The sequence below is a fragment of the Musca domestica genome, unplaced genomic scaffold (genome assembly GCF_030504385.1).
Source record: "Musca domestica strain aabys unplaced genomic scaffold, Musca_domestica.polishedcontigs.V.1.1 61, whole genome shotgun sequence".
In the NCBI taxonomy this organism is placed as follows: domain Eukaryota; kingdom Metazoa; phylum Arthropoda; class Insecta; order Diptera; family Muscidae; genus Musca; species Musca domestica.
This window is the reverse complement of record NW_026712367.1, coordinates 4,148,070-4,165,396: the sequence shown is the minus strand read 5'-3', so window position 1 is coordinate 4,165,396 and position 17,327 is coordinate 4,148,070. Positions and strand designations below refer to the sequence as shown.

At 35.2% G+C, this 17,327-nt stretch overlaps 1 protein-coding gene across 4 annotated transcripts in view; it reads left to right on the top strand.

Annotated features, from left to right (window-relative positions):
• Positions 1–17,327, top strand: part of LOC101890223 (pro-interleukin-16) — a 354,063-nt gene that overhangs the window by 334,640 nt on the left and 2,096 nt on the right. For all 4 annotated transcript variants that reach the window (XM_059129496.1, XM_059129495.1, XM_059129497.1 and 1 more), the window contains 2 exons: positions 12,549–15,673; positions 15,736–15,864. In XM_059129496.1, coding sequence (XP_058985479.1) covers positions 12,549–15,673; positions 15,736–15,864 — 3,254 coding nt within the window. The remainder of the gene's footprint in view (positions 1–12,548; positions 15,674–15,735; positions 15,865–17,327) is intronic.

The window sequence follows — 17,327 nt, the reverse complement described above, 5'->3', positions numbered from 1 at the left end:
TATCGAAAACAATTTTCTTTAAAATTGTGTAGGCCCCGGAAGGCCTATGGGTCGTGGGGGGAGGGTCCAGAGAAAATAACAAGTAAATGTGCAGTAGCTTCTTAGAAGTTTTTCTTCCAAGAAAAACTTTGAGACCCCTAGGTTGTATGACAATGCGATTTTGTGGAAAAATTTCGACCCACAAATTTTCCATAAAAAATTGGGGACCAACCAATTTTTTTTATTTATTTATTTTTATTTTTTGAAAACGTATATTTTTCTTTCTTTTTCGCTAATGTAGATACATTATACATATCGTAGATACATTATCGTGTCAAAGATACACTATCTACTTCATTTGGATTAGGTATATACATTATCTACGTCATTTGGATAACGTAGATACATTTTCTACGTCATTTAGATAACATAGATACGTTATCCGTGCCAATTGGGTAATGCAGATACGTTATGCATGTCGAAGATACATTATCCATGTCATATTTACAACGAAGATATATTATCCAGGTCATTTGGATAACGTAGATACATTATCTACGATATTTGGATGACGTAGATATATTATCCACGTCATTTGGATAACGTAGATACATTATCCACGCTTCTTGATGACATAGATACATTGTCTACGTCATTTAGATAACATAAATACATTATCCGTGCCATTTGAATACTGTAGATACATTACCCAATTTATATTAACAACGTAGATACATTATTCACATCATTTGAATAACGTAGATACATTATTCACGTCCACTGGATAACGTAGATACAATATCCATATTATTAGGTGACGTAGATACATTATCCACGTCATTTAGATAACATAGATACGCTATCCGTGCCATTTGGATACTGTAGATACATTATACATATCGTAGATACATTATCCACGTCATTTAGATAGCGCAGATACATTGTCTACGTCATTTAGTTAACATAGATACGCTATCCGTGCCATTTGGACACTGTAGATACATTATACATATCGTAGATACATTATCCACATCATTTGGATAATGTAGATACATTATCTTTGATATTTGGATAACGTAGATACATTATCCACCTCATTTGGATAACGTAGATACATTATCCAGACCACTTGATGACGTAGATACATTATCCAGACCACTTGATGACGTAGATACATTATCTACGTCATTTGGATAAAATAGATACATTATCCATATCATAACGATATCGTAGATACATTATCCGTGTCATGTTAACAACGTAGATGCGTTATCCACAACGTAGATACATTATCTATGATATTAGGATAGCGTAGATACATTATCTATGACATTTGGATAACGTAGATACATTATCCACGTCCCCTTGATGTCGTAGATACATTATCCGCGCTATTTGGATAACATAGTTACGCTATCCGTGCCACTTGGATACTGTCGATACATTATAAATATCGTAGATACACTATTCACGTCATTTGGACAACGTAGATACATTATCTATGATATTTGGATAACGTAGATACATTATACATATCGTAAATACATTATCCGCGTCATTTGGATAACGTAGATACATTATCTATGACATTTAGATAACGTAGATACATTATCTATGATATTAAGATAATGTAGATACATTATCTAGGTCATTTAGGTAATGTTGATACATTGTACATATCACAGATACATTATCCGCATCATTTGGGTAACGTAGATACATTATCTATGATATTTAGATAACGTAGATACATTATCCACGTCATTTGGATAACTTAGATACATTATCCAGACCACTTGATGACGTAGATACATTATCTACGTCACTTGGATAAAATAGATACATTATCCGTATTATTAGGATATCGTAGATACATTATCCGTGTCATGTTAACAACGAAGACACGTTATCCACGTCGTAGATACATTAGCTATGACATTTTGGATAACATAGATACATTATCCACGTACTTTGGATAGGCTAGATACATTATCCACGCCACTTGGTGGCGTAGATACATTATCCGCGCTATTTGGATAACATAAATACGCTATCCGTGCCACTTGGATACTGTAGATACATTATACATATCGTAGATACATTATCCACATTATTTGGATAACGTAGATACATTATCCACGTCATTTGGATAACGTAGATACATTATCCACTTCATTTGGATAGCGTAGATACATTATCCACGCCACTTGATGACATAGATACATTATCTACGTCAGTTGGATAAAATAGATACATTATCCATGTCATTACGATATCGTAGATACATTATCCGTGTCATTTGGATAACGTAGATACATTATCTATGATATTTGGATAACGTAGATACATTATACATATCGTAGATACATTATCCGCGCTATTTGGATAACATAAATACGCTATCCGTGCCACTTGGATACTGTAGATACATTATAAATATCGTAGAAACATTATTCACGTCATTTAGACAACGTAGATACATTATCTATGATATTTGGATAACGTAGATACATTATACATATCGTAAATACATTATCCGCGTCATTTGGATAACGTAGATACATTATCTATGACATTTAGATAACGTAGATACATTATCTATGATATTAAGATAATGTAGATACATTATCTAGGTCATTTGGGTAATGTAGATACATTGAACATATCGTAGATACATTATCCGCATCATTTGGGTAACGTAGATACATTATCTATGATATTTAGATAACGTAAATACATTATCTACGTCATTTGGATAATGTAGATACAATTTTTTTTCAAATATCCGCTACTTTGTTGCTCCATTACATCGCTTGGTGACTAATGCAATATTTTTTGACGCATGGGACAAAAGTCAATACTCCTATCGATCATATCGGCTATCGAAAACAACAACAGCAACAACAAAAAAGAACTACAATAAAGATTAGATTGTCTTGTACACTTCAGACCCAAGTTATACAATGGCTTGTTTTTGATAAGCGATTTCGTTAGTTTGGCAAATGCACACGTTCGCACACAAAAAAACACACACACAGAGCTGTCACTTTGGCTATCGCTACCTCTCTTTTGCTGCTGATGATGATGATCTCATTATTATTGTTAATATTATTATTGACCAGACAGTCAGTCAGTCAAAAGATAAAACTCGACATAATCTGAAGACAAATCCTATTAAATAAAATTATCGGGATTTCATTGTGTTCGCATGATTTGGTTCCCATCGGAAATTTTGGGAGAGGGGAGAGGATAGGGGGGTATTGTTATTAGATCATAAAATGTGAGTGCCATAAATAAGAGTGAAAATTATTATTTTTATTATCTCATTTTTTTGACACTTCTGACAGTTATGAAAACGAAACTCGAAGGACCATTTGCGGTACGATGACATTTGTGGCAAAATAAATCAAGTTCTAAACGCAGCCACTTAAAATAATCTGGAATCTGGCAACAAAATGTTAATTGCTATTGTTAAAAAAAAAAATTCAAAACCTGTTGTATAAAATCTTGAGAACCCCCAAAAAAATAAAACATCACATCTGATTAAGGAAATAGTTGCATTTAAAAAAATATTTTATTTTTTTTTTTTTTTTGCTCAAACTTGTTTCCCAAATGTGTTGTTGAAAAGGAAATCTAATATCTCAACAAATCATGACAAGAATAATTGGCAATAAAATCTTAATTATTGACATTTCCCAAAACGTTTTATTATCTCGAAATTAACCATCTTTTGGGAAACAAGTTCTGGCTCTATCTTCCTCTCTAAAAAAAAGGGGGAGAAAAGCTAACCAAAAAAAATAACAAAAACATAAATTTCAAACACACGACACCCCCATTAAGAGCGGTTGGTCATCAACAAGTTGCCTTTTTAATTTTTTTTTTTTTTTTGTTTTTGTTATTGTTATTGTTAGATACCCATTTTAAATTATTCCATGCTCATTTTGCTCAATTCTTTATTGTTCTAAGTATGAAGATTTATTCTAGAGTACCTCCTCCACCTACTGCCACTACTTATTCGAAACTACTTCAGTTTTTGTTTTTTTTTTTTTGTTTTTGGTTAAAACTACTTCAAAATAAATAAATTCTAAGTCATTCAATAAAGTATCGAAATGTATAAAACAAACAAAACAAAGAACTACTTGAAGGTATATTGTTTTGTTTCGAGAATGGGGGTTAATAAATTATTTCTTTGGAGGCACCCACACTGATCATGAAGAATGAGACAGAAGAGTGCAACATGGTGCAAAATTTGTAGTAGTTACTGGGTGAACAATGACTTACTGTTTTAATTTTTTTAGAAAAATTATAATTTTTCCGTGGTTTTCGGATAAAGTAGATATATTCTTTTACACATTTTAATAATGTAGATGCAATTTCTACGTCATTTAGACAGCGCAGACACATTTTCCGTGCTCTAGATACATTATCCACGTCATTTCAATAAAGTAGATACATTTTCCGGTTCATTTGGATAACGTAGATACATTATACATGTCATTGGGATAACGTAGATACTTTATCCGTTTCATTTGGATAACATATATACATTATCCGCGCTTGAAATACATTATTCAAGCCATTTGGATAAAGTAAATATACCATCCATGGCATTTGGATAACGTAGATACATTATCCACATCATTGGGATAACGCAGATACATTATCCATGTCTTAGATACATTATCCATGTAATTTGGATAATGTAGATACATTATCCACATCGTTTAGATAACGAAGATACATTATCCATATCATTTGGACAACGTAGATACATTATCCACGCTTTAGATAAATTATCACTTTAATTTAGATAACGTAGATACATTATCTACTACTCTTGAATGATATAGATACATTATCCATGGCATTTGGACAACGTAGATACATTATCCGCGCATTAGCTTCCTTATTCAAGTCGTTTGGATAACGTAGATACATTATCCACGTTATTTGGATAACGTAGATACATTATCCACATAATTTGGATAACGCAGATACATTATCCATGCCTTAGATACATTATCCATGTCATTTGCATGATGTAGATACATTATTCACGCTTTAGATACATTGCCCGCTTCATATGGTTAACGTAGATACATTATCCACATCGTTTGGATAACGTAGATACATTTTCCATGTCATTTGGACAACTTAGATACATTATCTGCGCTTTAGATACCTTATTCAAGTCATTTGGATAACGTAGATATATTATCCACATCATTTGGATAACGCAGATACATTATCCATTCCTTAGATACATTATCTATGTCATTGGCATGATGTAGATACATTATTCACGCTTTAGATACATTGCCCGCTTTATATGGATAACGTAGATACATTATCCACTTCATTTGGATAACGTAGATACATTATCCATATCATTTGGACAACGTAGATACATTATCCACGCTTTAGATAAATTATTAGTTTAATTTGGATAACGTAGATACATTATCTACTACTCTTGAATGATGTAGATACATTATCCATGGCATTTGGACAACGCAGATACATCATCCGAGCTCTAGATACATTATCCGCCTCATTTGGATAACATAGATACATTATCCGCGCTTTAGATACATTATTCAAGTCATTTGAATAATGTAGATACATTATCTACGTCATCTGGATAAAGTCGATATGTTATCCGCGATATTTGGATAACGTAGATACATTATCCACACAACCTACATAATGTAGATACATTACATTGTCCGCTTTGTTTGGATAACGTAGATACATTATCTACTTCGTTGGATAACGTAGATACATTATCAGTGCTCTAGATACATTATCCACATCATTTGGATAACGTAGATACATTATCCACGCCTTAGATACATTATCCATGTAACTTGCATGATGTAGATACTTTATCCACATCATTTTCATAATGTAGATACATTATCCACGCTTTAGATACATTATCCGCTTCATTTGGATAACGTAGATACATTATCTACTCCATTGTGGTAACGTAGATACATTATCAATGTCAATGGGATAGCGTAGATACATTATCCGTGCTCTATATGCATTATCCACATCATTTGGATAACGTAGATACATTATCCACATCATTTAGATAACGTAGATACATTATCCACGCCTTAGATACATTATCCATGTCATTTGCATAATGTAGATGCATTATGCATTCTTTAGATACATTGTCCACTTCGTTTGGATAACGTAGATACATTATCCGTGCTCTAGATACATTATTTACATCACTTGGATAACGTAGATACATTTTCCACGCCTTAGATACATTGTCCATGTAATAAGCATAATGTAGATAATTTATCCACATCATTTTCATAATGTAGATACATTATCCATGCTTTAGATACATTGGCCGCTTCGTTTGGATAACGTAGATACATTATCTACTTCATTGTGATAACATAGATACATTATCCACATCATTTGGATAACGTATATACATTATCAATGTCAATGGGATAACGTAGATACATTATCCGTACTCTAGATACATTATCCACGCTTTAGATACATTATCTACTTCATTTGGATAACGTAGATACATTGTCAATGTCAATGGGATAGCGTAGATACATTATCCGTGCTCTATATACATTATCCACATCATTTGGATAACGTAGATACATTATCCACACCATTTGAATAGCGTAGATACTTTATCCGTCTCACTTTGATAAAGAATATAAATTATCCGCGTTATTATAACAACGTAGATACTTTATCCGTGCCATTTAGATAATATAGACACATAAACCTCTTCACAGGCATAACGTAGATACATTATCCATCATGTTAGGATAAGTCAGATAACCAATGGACATTGCAGATACATTATCCACTCCAAGGCGTTTGCATTATCCGCATCTTTTTTTATTCCGTTTTTCCGTCTCACAACAGCGCCAACTACGAAAAAACAAGACCCTAAATCAGTTACCTTAAATGTTAATGCCCGTGTCCATTGTTGGTGTTACTATTTTTGTATTTGATGTTGTTGTTGTTGTTGTTGCCATAGAAGTTTTGCATTCGTTTAAGAAAATATTTTTAACTGTCACTTGATTTGACATTAACAAATTTGTCTTTTAAAGATTAGACATACTCTCAATCTTAAGCCACTCAAGGTATTTTGTTTTCAGTTGGGTGAGAGAGAGAGAGAGGAGGGAATTGGAAGAGAGAAGGCTACCCGACTTAGATGACTTCATCTAAAGGTCTGCTGTAATTTTTTTTTTTTGGCAAAGAAAAATTTGAGACAAATTCTTGTTCAGAATATTTGAGTGTGTCATAAGAACATTTTCAGATTTTTTTCTTAGGGTGATCAATTGTCTCCTCTGAGACGCTGGTGTTTTTGTTTTTTTTTCTGGTAAAATAATACCACGAAGCCAAAAATTTAAGTTCTGGTCATTTGTCTAGGTTTTTTTCTTATTTTCGATTAGTTGTAACCGAAAAATAATGTTTGCCCTGGCTTGTTCTCGGCGATCAGCAAATTTTGTTTCTGTTTTACCATTTGTCAAATGTGATTTGTTTACATGGGTATTATGCGCGCCTGCGCACATAATCTACAACCTGTCAAATTTGAAAAAAATCACTGTCAATTTGTTGCCGGGACAGAATGCAGACTGTGTTCTTTTTTTTGGTTAATTTAAAACACTGTGGGTCGGACAGTTGGGGCTAGCTGGCTGTGTTAAATTGTTAACAAAAATTCAATTCATTTCAATTGTTCTTGATTTAGATTTAAAGACAACCCGGCAGACAGACAGACAGTAGTGGTGGCGGATAAGTCTATCTTTGGATTAGATTTGTCAAATAAATTATTTAAATCTAGCCGCCACTCAGTCAGCGGTGGTGGTGGTGGTTTTAAGTTGTCAAATATTTCTAGTTTTGCCATTGATTTGTTGACATTTGGCGGTTAGGGGGTTTAATGGAATTTGCCAAGGCGTTTAATTGTTAGTTTGTGTTATTGGAAGCAATAAAATCAAATAAGTGGGGTAATTATAATTGAACGCCTGAAAGTATGCTTTGGATTTTGTTCATTGGCTGCATAATGAGGTATGGTGCTTAAATCTAAAATTCCTTGCAATCCTTACATTTTAGCGTCTTAGTGTCTTTGGCAATATTGTGCAGAACTTTATGAGGAACACTTTTGTGGAACGTGTTAATCCTCCAGCACCTCGTTGTAGGGGTCTTTTTGGGTCCTAAACAGAAGAATCATTTAAAGTTGTGGAAAATAATTAAACCACAAATAAATCACAAGTTTTTAAGGGCCAAAAGATCAGAAAATCATTTGACATGACATTTTTTAAGACACCTAGGCATAATTAATAAAAAAAATTAATTAATAATTACTAAAAATAATTTAGGCTAACATTTTTCCAAACACTCTTTTTGGTGTTATTTTAAGACTTTCCCACAAAAGGTGCTAATATGACTTCATCTTAGGGGAAAAGTGTCAATGAAAAATATATTTTACATTATATTTTACTATTTGACATTAAATTCTACTTTACATCTAGTCATAATTATTTAAAAAAATAATAATTATTGGCAAAAAATAAAGCAACTTTTTTCCACGCACTCTTTTTTTGGGAATTTTTTTAGTCATTCTTACAAAATATGCCAATTTGACCCTCTTAACGACATCTTAGCGTAAAAGTGTTAAAGAAAACTAAATTCTACATCAAATTTTACTATAAGTCCCCGAGCACAAGAAATCTGTAGATATTATATATATCGAGATAAGTCGAGTGGGAAATTGGTATAACAAAGCAAATGCATTCTGCCAAGATATTTTTGCACCTTTTTCAACAAACTACAATCTAGGCCACTAAATCTTCAATTTTAGAAGGTAATGTCAATGGGAAAAATTTTCGACATCAAATTTTACCATGGATCTCCAAACAGAAGAAATTTTTATATGTAATATATTCCGTATAAATATCAATATGAAATTGGGATAAAAAATTAAATTTGTTTGTGGTCATTGTTAACTTTACTCCAATTTGAGCCGGAAATTTTAAGTTTAGCTGGATAATGTCAATGGAAGAAATATTCTCCATAAAATTTCAATATAAGTTATCTTAGATTATAAGTCGGAATACGTAATATATATCAAGATAATACCTACAAAAAACTGGGATATATAAATAAGAAAGATTGCTTTTTGGTTTTAATTACGAATCCAAGCCAAACTCTCGCTTTTCCGTCAAAGTTGAGATATGTTCGTCAAAGAAAAAAATATTTTATACTAAATTTCACTATAAGTCACCTCAGATCGAAAATCGATATATATGATATATATTAAGAAAAATCCAACAGCAAATTGGGATATATTAAAACGAAATTATAGCCTATTTTGGGGGTTCATTACGAAACCAAGCCACATTCTCGTTTTTCCATCAAAGTAAGGAAAGTGTTATCAATGGAAAAAATGTTCTACACTAAATTTCACTATAAGTCACCTTAGATAGCAAATCGCTATATATGATATATATCAAGAATCTGCCAATAACAATTTTGGAGTATATAAACAAGTTTATGTCTATTTCGGGGTTAATTACGAATCCAAGCCCAATTATCGCTTTTCCCTCAAAGTTAGAAGATTGTTCCCAATGGAAACAATATTCTACACTAAGTTTCACTATAAGTCACTTCAGATCGCGATACATTAAGAAAAATCCAACAGCAAATTGGGATATATTAAAACGAAATAATAGCCCATTTAGGGGTTGGATACGAATCCAAGCCAAAATCTCGTTTTTCCGTCAAAGTTAGGAAAGTGTTATCAATGGAAAAAATGTTCTACACTAAATTTCACTATAAGTCACCTCAGATCGCGAATCATTATATATAATATATATCAGAAAAATAGCAGTAGCAAATTGGGGTATATTAAAAAGATGTTGTTGCCTATTTGGGGATTAATTATGAATCTAGCCAAAATCTCACTTTTCCGCCAAAGTTATTAAATTTTCGTCAATGGAAAAAATATTCTACGCTAAATTTCACTATAGGTCACCTCAGATCGCAAATCGGTATATATAATATATATCAAGTAAAAATCAATAACTAAATGGGAAATATAAAAAAATTGTTTATCTATTTTGGTGATAATTTTGAAAACAAGCAAAATTTTCGATGTATTGCTGAATTTAGAAGATTAATGTCAATGAAAAAAATATTCTCCATCAAAATTCACTATAGGTCACCTCAGATCAAAATTGGGTACATTTGATAGATATGATGAAAATATTAATATCAAATTGATGTTACTTTAAAAAAAATTCTTGCCCATTTGGGGTTAATTTTGAAGGGGAGCCAATATATCGCTTAAACGTTGAATTTGGTAGTTTGATGTCAATGAAAAAAATATTCTGCATTAAAATTCACTATGGGTCACCTCAGATCAAAATTGGGATACATATAATAGATATCATGAAAATATCAATATCAAATTGATATAACGTTAAAAAAAATCTTGCTCATTTTGGAGTTAATTTCGATCTACAGTCAAATTCTTGCTTTTCCGTTGAATTTAGTACTTTGATGCCAATGAAAAAAATATTCTACGTCAAAATTCACTATGGGTTACCTCAGATCAAAATTGGGGTACATATAACAGATATCATGAAAATATCAATATCAAATTGATGTTAAGTTAAAAAATTCTTGCCCATTTTCGGGGTTAATTCCAAAGGGAAGCCAATATGCCGCTTAACCATTGAATTTAGCAGTTTGTTGTCGATGGAAAAAATATTCCTCATCAAATTCCACTATAAGTTTCTGAATACCAAAAATCTGTATAAAGTTGTCATTTATCAAAAAATCATCCTCAAAACCATTCCAATTTCCTAGCTTTTGTAACTCTCTTGGCAAATTGTGCCACTACATTCATTCATTTTCTCGAGTAATCAAGCAAATCTTAAAAATTGAATATCACTCCCCCTCGTACCGCCCCTCCATCACTCCTCTTCTCTATCACTTTTCAAGATGTTCATAAAAAAAGCATTTAATTAGCCTATTATTAAATAGATATTACAGTTTTTATTAATGCCATCTTTATTTTTGTTTGCCATATGGCATGACATACATTTCGATATTGGATTTTCCGCACACCAACACTCACACACACACATACATTTTCTCCTTCTTCTTCTTTGGTTGATGTTTCATTGATAATTTCCAAAACGAAAAAAAAATATTTAATTTATGAATGACAAAAATGGTTTCTAATGACTGGCAATTATGGAAAATAATTACCGTTTTTGCAAACCAAAATATATAATTTTTTATTGGATTTTTTTAAATTTTTTTTCTAGTGAAAAAAAGATTTTCGAAGTAGATTCGATGACCTCGATTTTAGTTCGATTATGAATACAAAATGAACATTGCTTTGAAGTTAGGGGCAGGCAATTTAACACAGTTAACTTAGACACAAACCATGGCTTTTGATTTGCAGCCAACTTAACATCGCCGTCTTATCGGAACCCAAATAACCTGGGTTAAAAAAATAATTTCAGTTCTTCAGAGTAAAAAATATATTTTTTTTCTATTCTAAATTCGGAGAAAAAATAGGAGTTCGACATTGATAGAATGACCACTTTTTTGATTAAAATTTACATGGAAACTGAATATGGTTTTTGATTTACAGCCAACTTAACAACACTTCCTTGGACACAAACCCGAGCAACTTGTTGTAGATAATAATTACAAAAAAAAATTAAAATATTTTTTTTAATTTTTCCGATTTTGGTTTCGAAAAAAATTTTATTTTTCAGAAAAAAATGATGATCTCAATTCCGTTTTGAAATTTGTATAAAAAATGAATAAGGCTTTTGATTTACAGCCAGCTTATCATCACATCCACAAACCCGAAGGACTTGTTGTAGATAATAATTACAAAATAAATTACAAAAAAAATTAAAATATTTAAAATATTTTTTTTTTATTTTTTTCAATTTTTATTTCGAAATTTTTTTTTTTTTCAGAATTAATTTTAAAATCTCAATTCCCTTTTGAAATTTGTATAGAAAATGAATAAGGCTTTTGATTTACAGCCAACTTAACATCACATCCTTGGACACAAACCCGATGAACTTCTTTTAGAAACAAAATTACAGTTTTGCTAAAAAAAATATTATTTTAATTTTTGAGATTTTTAATTCGAAAAAAATTCAGTATTTATTTTAAAATTTCAATTCCCTTTTCAAATTTGTATAAAAACTGAATAACGCATTTGATTCACAGCCAACTTAACTCTGCCTCCCTAGACACCAACCAAATCAGCTCTATTTCAGAATTATCTCTCTTTTTTCTCATTTTTATATTTTTTTCTTTCCTTTTCACTCTCTTATTTCTCTTTTACTCTTTTTATTATTTTTTCAGATTATTTTTGTAATTCCTATTATTTGTAAAACCTTAGATTAAATGTAGTTTTTTTAAACCACGCCCCTTAGTGTTTAACCCTTTAACTAACCTTGTGTTTTTTGTGTGTTCTTTTTTCTTGTCTCTCCCAATCTCACAACCATGCCCACCACCCCACCTCATGCCGTGTGACACAGATCTTGAACAACGACATTTAAACAAAATGGAGAACGGCCTGCATGTCATGCCACCACCACCACCAACACAGACACCAACACTCAGTGACTACCTAACCTTGACATCTCCGCCCACATACTCTCGGCTGCCGCCTGACGGCCATGAATTTCCACCAAATTTCACCGAACCTTTAATCATGCCCAATACCCTCGGCGGCGGCATTAAAACCACCAGCCTCATGCAAAGCGTTATGACAACAACAACAACAAAAGGTGCTGGCCCAGGCAACAACAACACTGTGTATACCGAAAAACTATATGCTGCCTCCAAGGTGGGACCCACAGTTATGGCCAGCAGCCGGACAACCCACATGACCAGTACCACCACAAATGGCATTACCCAAACTGTGGTGGAGGTGGAGAAACAAAAATCGGCCCCCATGACCATGGAGCTGGGTATAAGTGATACGGTGCCACCACCTCTACCCAAGTCCACACCACCACCCACAGTGCCACGCAAGGTATATCGCCAGGACTTGGTGGTAAATGTGGAGGATGCCCGTACCAATCCCATCAGTGTGGCCACAGGGACTCCCACCAAAATTATCATCGACACCCGCAACAGTCGTTCCACCCAAAACCTTTCCAGTGGCAACAGCAGCAGCAGTGGCAGTACCACACCCACTGCCCACAAATTGGAGGCGCCCTCCTTTGGCCTGGCCGACAGCCCAGACTACAAACGTTCCTTAAGTGTGCCCCGACGCTCCAGCGACTGGCGCAAAGATGAGAAATCCGAAAAAAGTGTGCGCGACAAAATTGCCATGTTTTCCAATGATGATGCCCAGCCCCTGGAACCCACCAGCAAACCCATTAGTTTTTCACGCTCAAACAGCTCTTCAAAGCCCCTCAACTTGAGTACCGAAAATCTGCTGGATAGCTCCACCCCCGCCTATAGGGGCTCTGCCAATCTACACAAGACCCGTGCCATGAGTGTGGAAAATCTCAATGATGTTGCCCGGCTCTATCAGCTCAGCAAGCCACTGCCGGCCCAGAGCAATTTCTCGGACTCATTGCAATCCCTGAACTCCATAAATTCCGATTACACCCAAAGTTATGCCTCGCTGCCGCGTCGCCATGCCTCCACCCAGCATTTGGATAGGCGCATTAGCTTTTCCGGCCAGCCAGCCTATGTGCCGGATGAGGCCTCACGCAAGGCAGCCATTACCAACATTTTGGAGCAACGTCGACGTAGTCTTTCCAAGCTGCGGGGTTTGGTAATACCTGATAGGCCCCATGTGCCACTGGAACCCATTTTGGATTTGCCGGAAATCAAGAGTCGAGACAGTGATCAAATGAAGGCCTCGGGCAATACGTCCTCCACAGACTCCACCGACAGTGGTGTGGGCTCTGTATCAGGGGCAGGTGGAGTTCTAAACCCCCTACCTAGGCCAGCCAAAAGATCTGAAATCAACTCCTCCTCTGCCTCGATGATGAACTCTCCCCTTAGGCCGCTGAATGTCTCCACGCACAGCAACAGCCTCAACATTGCCAACAACAGCAGCCGAAGTTATTTGTCTCAAACGAACAGCAGCAATGGCGCCCGACACATGGCACCCTCGGTGGCCCAGCGACGTATGGAGGCCCTCAACACCATACCGCCAGCCAAACCGCCACGCACCTCCCTGGTGGCCACACCGCGACAAATGTTGCACGAAGAAAGTGATTCCTGTGATTCGGTGTTCTCCTCACGCATTTCCTCACCACCCATGTCACCCTGTGTGCCCCAGGTGCCGGAGAAATTCGCCCTCACCCGTACCCTTTCCTCGGAGACGAACACCTCCATTGCCAGTTCCACCACCTCAACATTAACCTCGGGTTCCGGCTCCCAGGCCAGTTGCTCCTCGGTGGGCAGCACCCCTACCGTGGACCTTAGTCGCCGAGTTTTAAAATCTGGATCCAATGAATCGGCCACAAATCGCAAAAACATTTTGGCCTCGGCCAAGTGTCGCAATGGCCGTGGTGATACCTCGGCCCTGATGCGCAATCGGCCCTATGACGATGAGGACAGTACCGATGGCTATGACGACGATGAAGTAAGGCGGCATCACAAATCCAAACCCAGATCTCTGGTCTCCAGTAGCTCCTCGCTGATTACCCTACCCTCCAAGGCGGGCTCACCCACTGCCCCCATTAACTATAAATTGGTAACGAAAACAGATCAAAATCTGGTGGACAAGGTCATCAATGTGGCGGCCTATGTGGAAATCACCTCGGATACGGATGACAGCAGCCGCAAATCGGCTGACAGTAGTTCGCCCCTTAAACTCAGTGCCATGTTTATCGATGAGGAGCGTAAGCAGAGTTTCAAGGCTGATCCCAGCCAGAAAGCGGTGAGCAAACCTGTGAAGAGCAGCAACATCATTCCAGCCAAGGTGGTGGCTCCCATTAGCTCGCAGCCTGTACAGCCATTGAGTCCCCAGAGGGCCGTTGAGGCCACTTCGCCATTGAGCAAAAAATCCCCAGAATCTGGCAGCAGCGAACTCAGCCAATGGATGCACACTGAGGTGGCCAAGTCACGGACCCTCAGAACTCCGGAGCGGACCCTGAAACCGGTTTTCGAAAAATTCGAAACCAATACGAAAACCACATTCAGCAGCCTGTCCAGCAAGACAACACCGAAAATCAGCACCGCCGAAATAAGAGAGAAATTTGAACGCTCGGCTGCAGCCAATGGCAATAGTTCCCCCCTGATCTCCAACAACAACACCACCACCTCCTCCTCCTCCATAACGAACACACCCACCACTCTGCTCAGTGTCAAGTCACAACAGAAACAGACGACCAGTTATCATGAACGTTTCTCATCGTTGGATTCGATAGCCTCCTCCTCGTCGGGGGTGAGTTCCACCACCACCCAAAATGTCTCCTCGACCCAAGAGAACACCAACGAATTTGGTAGTTTCTCATCGCTTGGCAGCAATCAGAGCCTGATCACTGCTCAAGATATACAACAAATAATCGAAGAAGCCGATCCACCTCTTAAAACACCCGAAGCCTTTATTATCGTTTTGCAAAGGGACACACCGGAATCGAGTATTGGTATTACCTTGGCCGGTGGCTCGGACTATGAAGCTAAGGAAATAACGGTGAGTTGAAAAGGGGGGGTTTTGTTTTTTCAATTTCGAGTTTTAATTATCTTTGTTTTCAGATTCACAAAATTTTGGCCAATACCCCGGCAGCTAAGGATGGTCGTTTGAAGAAGGGTGATCGCATATTGGCCGTCAATGGCATGAGCATGCGCGGTTTGACACATCGGGAATCTATAACGGTGCTAAAGGTAAGTTGGGGAATCGTAAGGGCTTTCTTAAAAAGAAAAAATTATCTCGAAATGTTTTTAAGGCCTTTATAATAATTTGCCTAAAAGTATACTTCAAAAAATGCCACCAGCCTCTGTAGACAATTGCCGTAAAATATTACTAAAAATTTCTGGAAAATATTAAGTTTACACATTTAATTTGTTTAGAGACTCCCAATGAAATTTGATCTAGAATATTTCCTTCTCAGGCACTTTCCCCAAAAAATGGGGTTTTAAGGGAGATTTTGACTCAGAATGGAAACGTGGTAATTTAGAAGCAAAAAACATAATTTCCACTCACAATATATACATTTTGAATGTAATTTTCTTAAAAACTATTGAACCTAGGTAAATAGTTTATTCTGAGATTAATAGTGAAATTTTGTATAGAACATTTCTTCTATTGACACATTCTCCAAAAAATGCAGTATTAAGAGAGATTTTCACTTAGAATGGGAAACGTGTTGAATTAGCAGTAGAAAACGTAAACACATAGTTTTTCGCCTGAAATATATATACACTTCGAATGTAATTTTCTTAAAAACTATTAAACCTAGATATATGGTTCATTCTGAGATCTACAGTGAAATTTTGTATGGAACATTTCTTCCTCTGACACTTTACGCCTAAAAATAAATTTTATTCTACTTTACTGTTTCAAATCAGAAAAGACCGAGGAAAATGTTTTCAAAAAATATTTTTGTAGTCTTTTTTTTTGTAACATTGATGCTAATTTTTTTTTGATATATAATGGAAGTACGGATTTCTTTTCTTTAGAGACTTATAGTGAAATTTTGTATAGAATATATCTTCCATTAACACTTTCTCCAAAAAATAAAATGTATCGGGAGATTTTGACTTAAAATTGGAAACATGTTCAATTAGCAGTAAAAAACGCTAACACATAGTATTTCGCTTAAAATGTATACATTTCTTTTGCAATTATCTTCAAAACTATTGGACATAGATGTATGGTCTACTCTGAGATTTCTAGTGGAATTTTGTGTAGAATATTTCCTCTTTTGGTACCTTTTGTCTATAACGAAATTTTATGTTACTTTCTCGACTCAACTCCAAAAAAGATCGAGGACAATTTTATCAAAAAAATAGACATCTTATGTGTTTTTGGCAACACCGATGCTAATATTTTCTTCATATATAATGGACATTTGGATTTCTTTTCTATAGAGACTAATATTGAAATTTTGTCTAGAATATATCCTCTATTGACACCTTCTTCAAAAAATGCAGTATTGAGGGAGATTTTGACTTAGAATTGGAAACGTGTTAAATTGGCAGCATAAAAAGTAAAAACATAATTTTTTTATTACAATTTATTAAGTTCTCTTGTAAATATCTTCAAAAGTATTGAATATAGAAATATGGTTTACTCTGGAATTTGTAGTGAAATTTTGTATAGAATATTTGTTCTTTTAACACTTTCC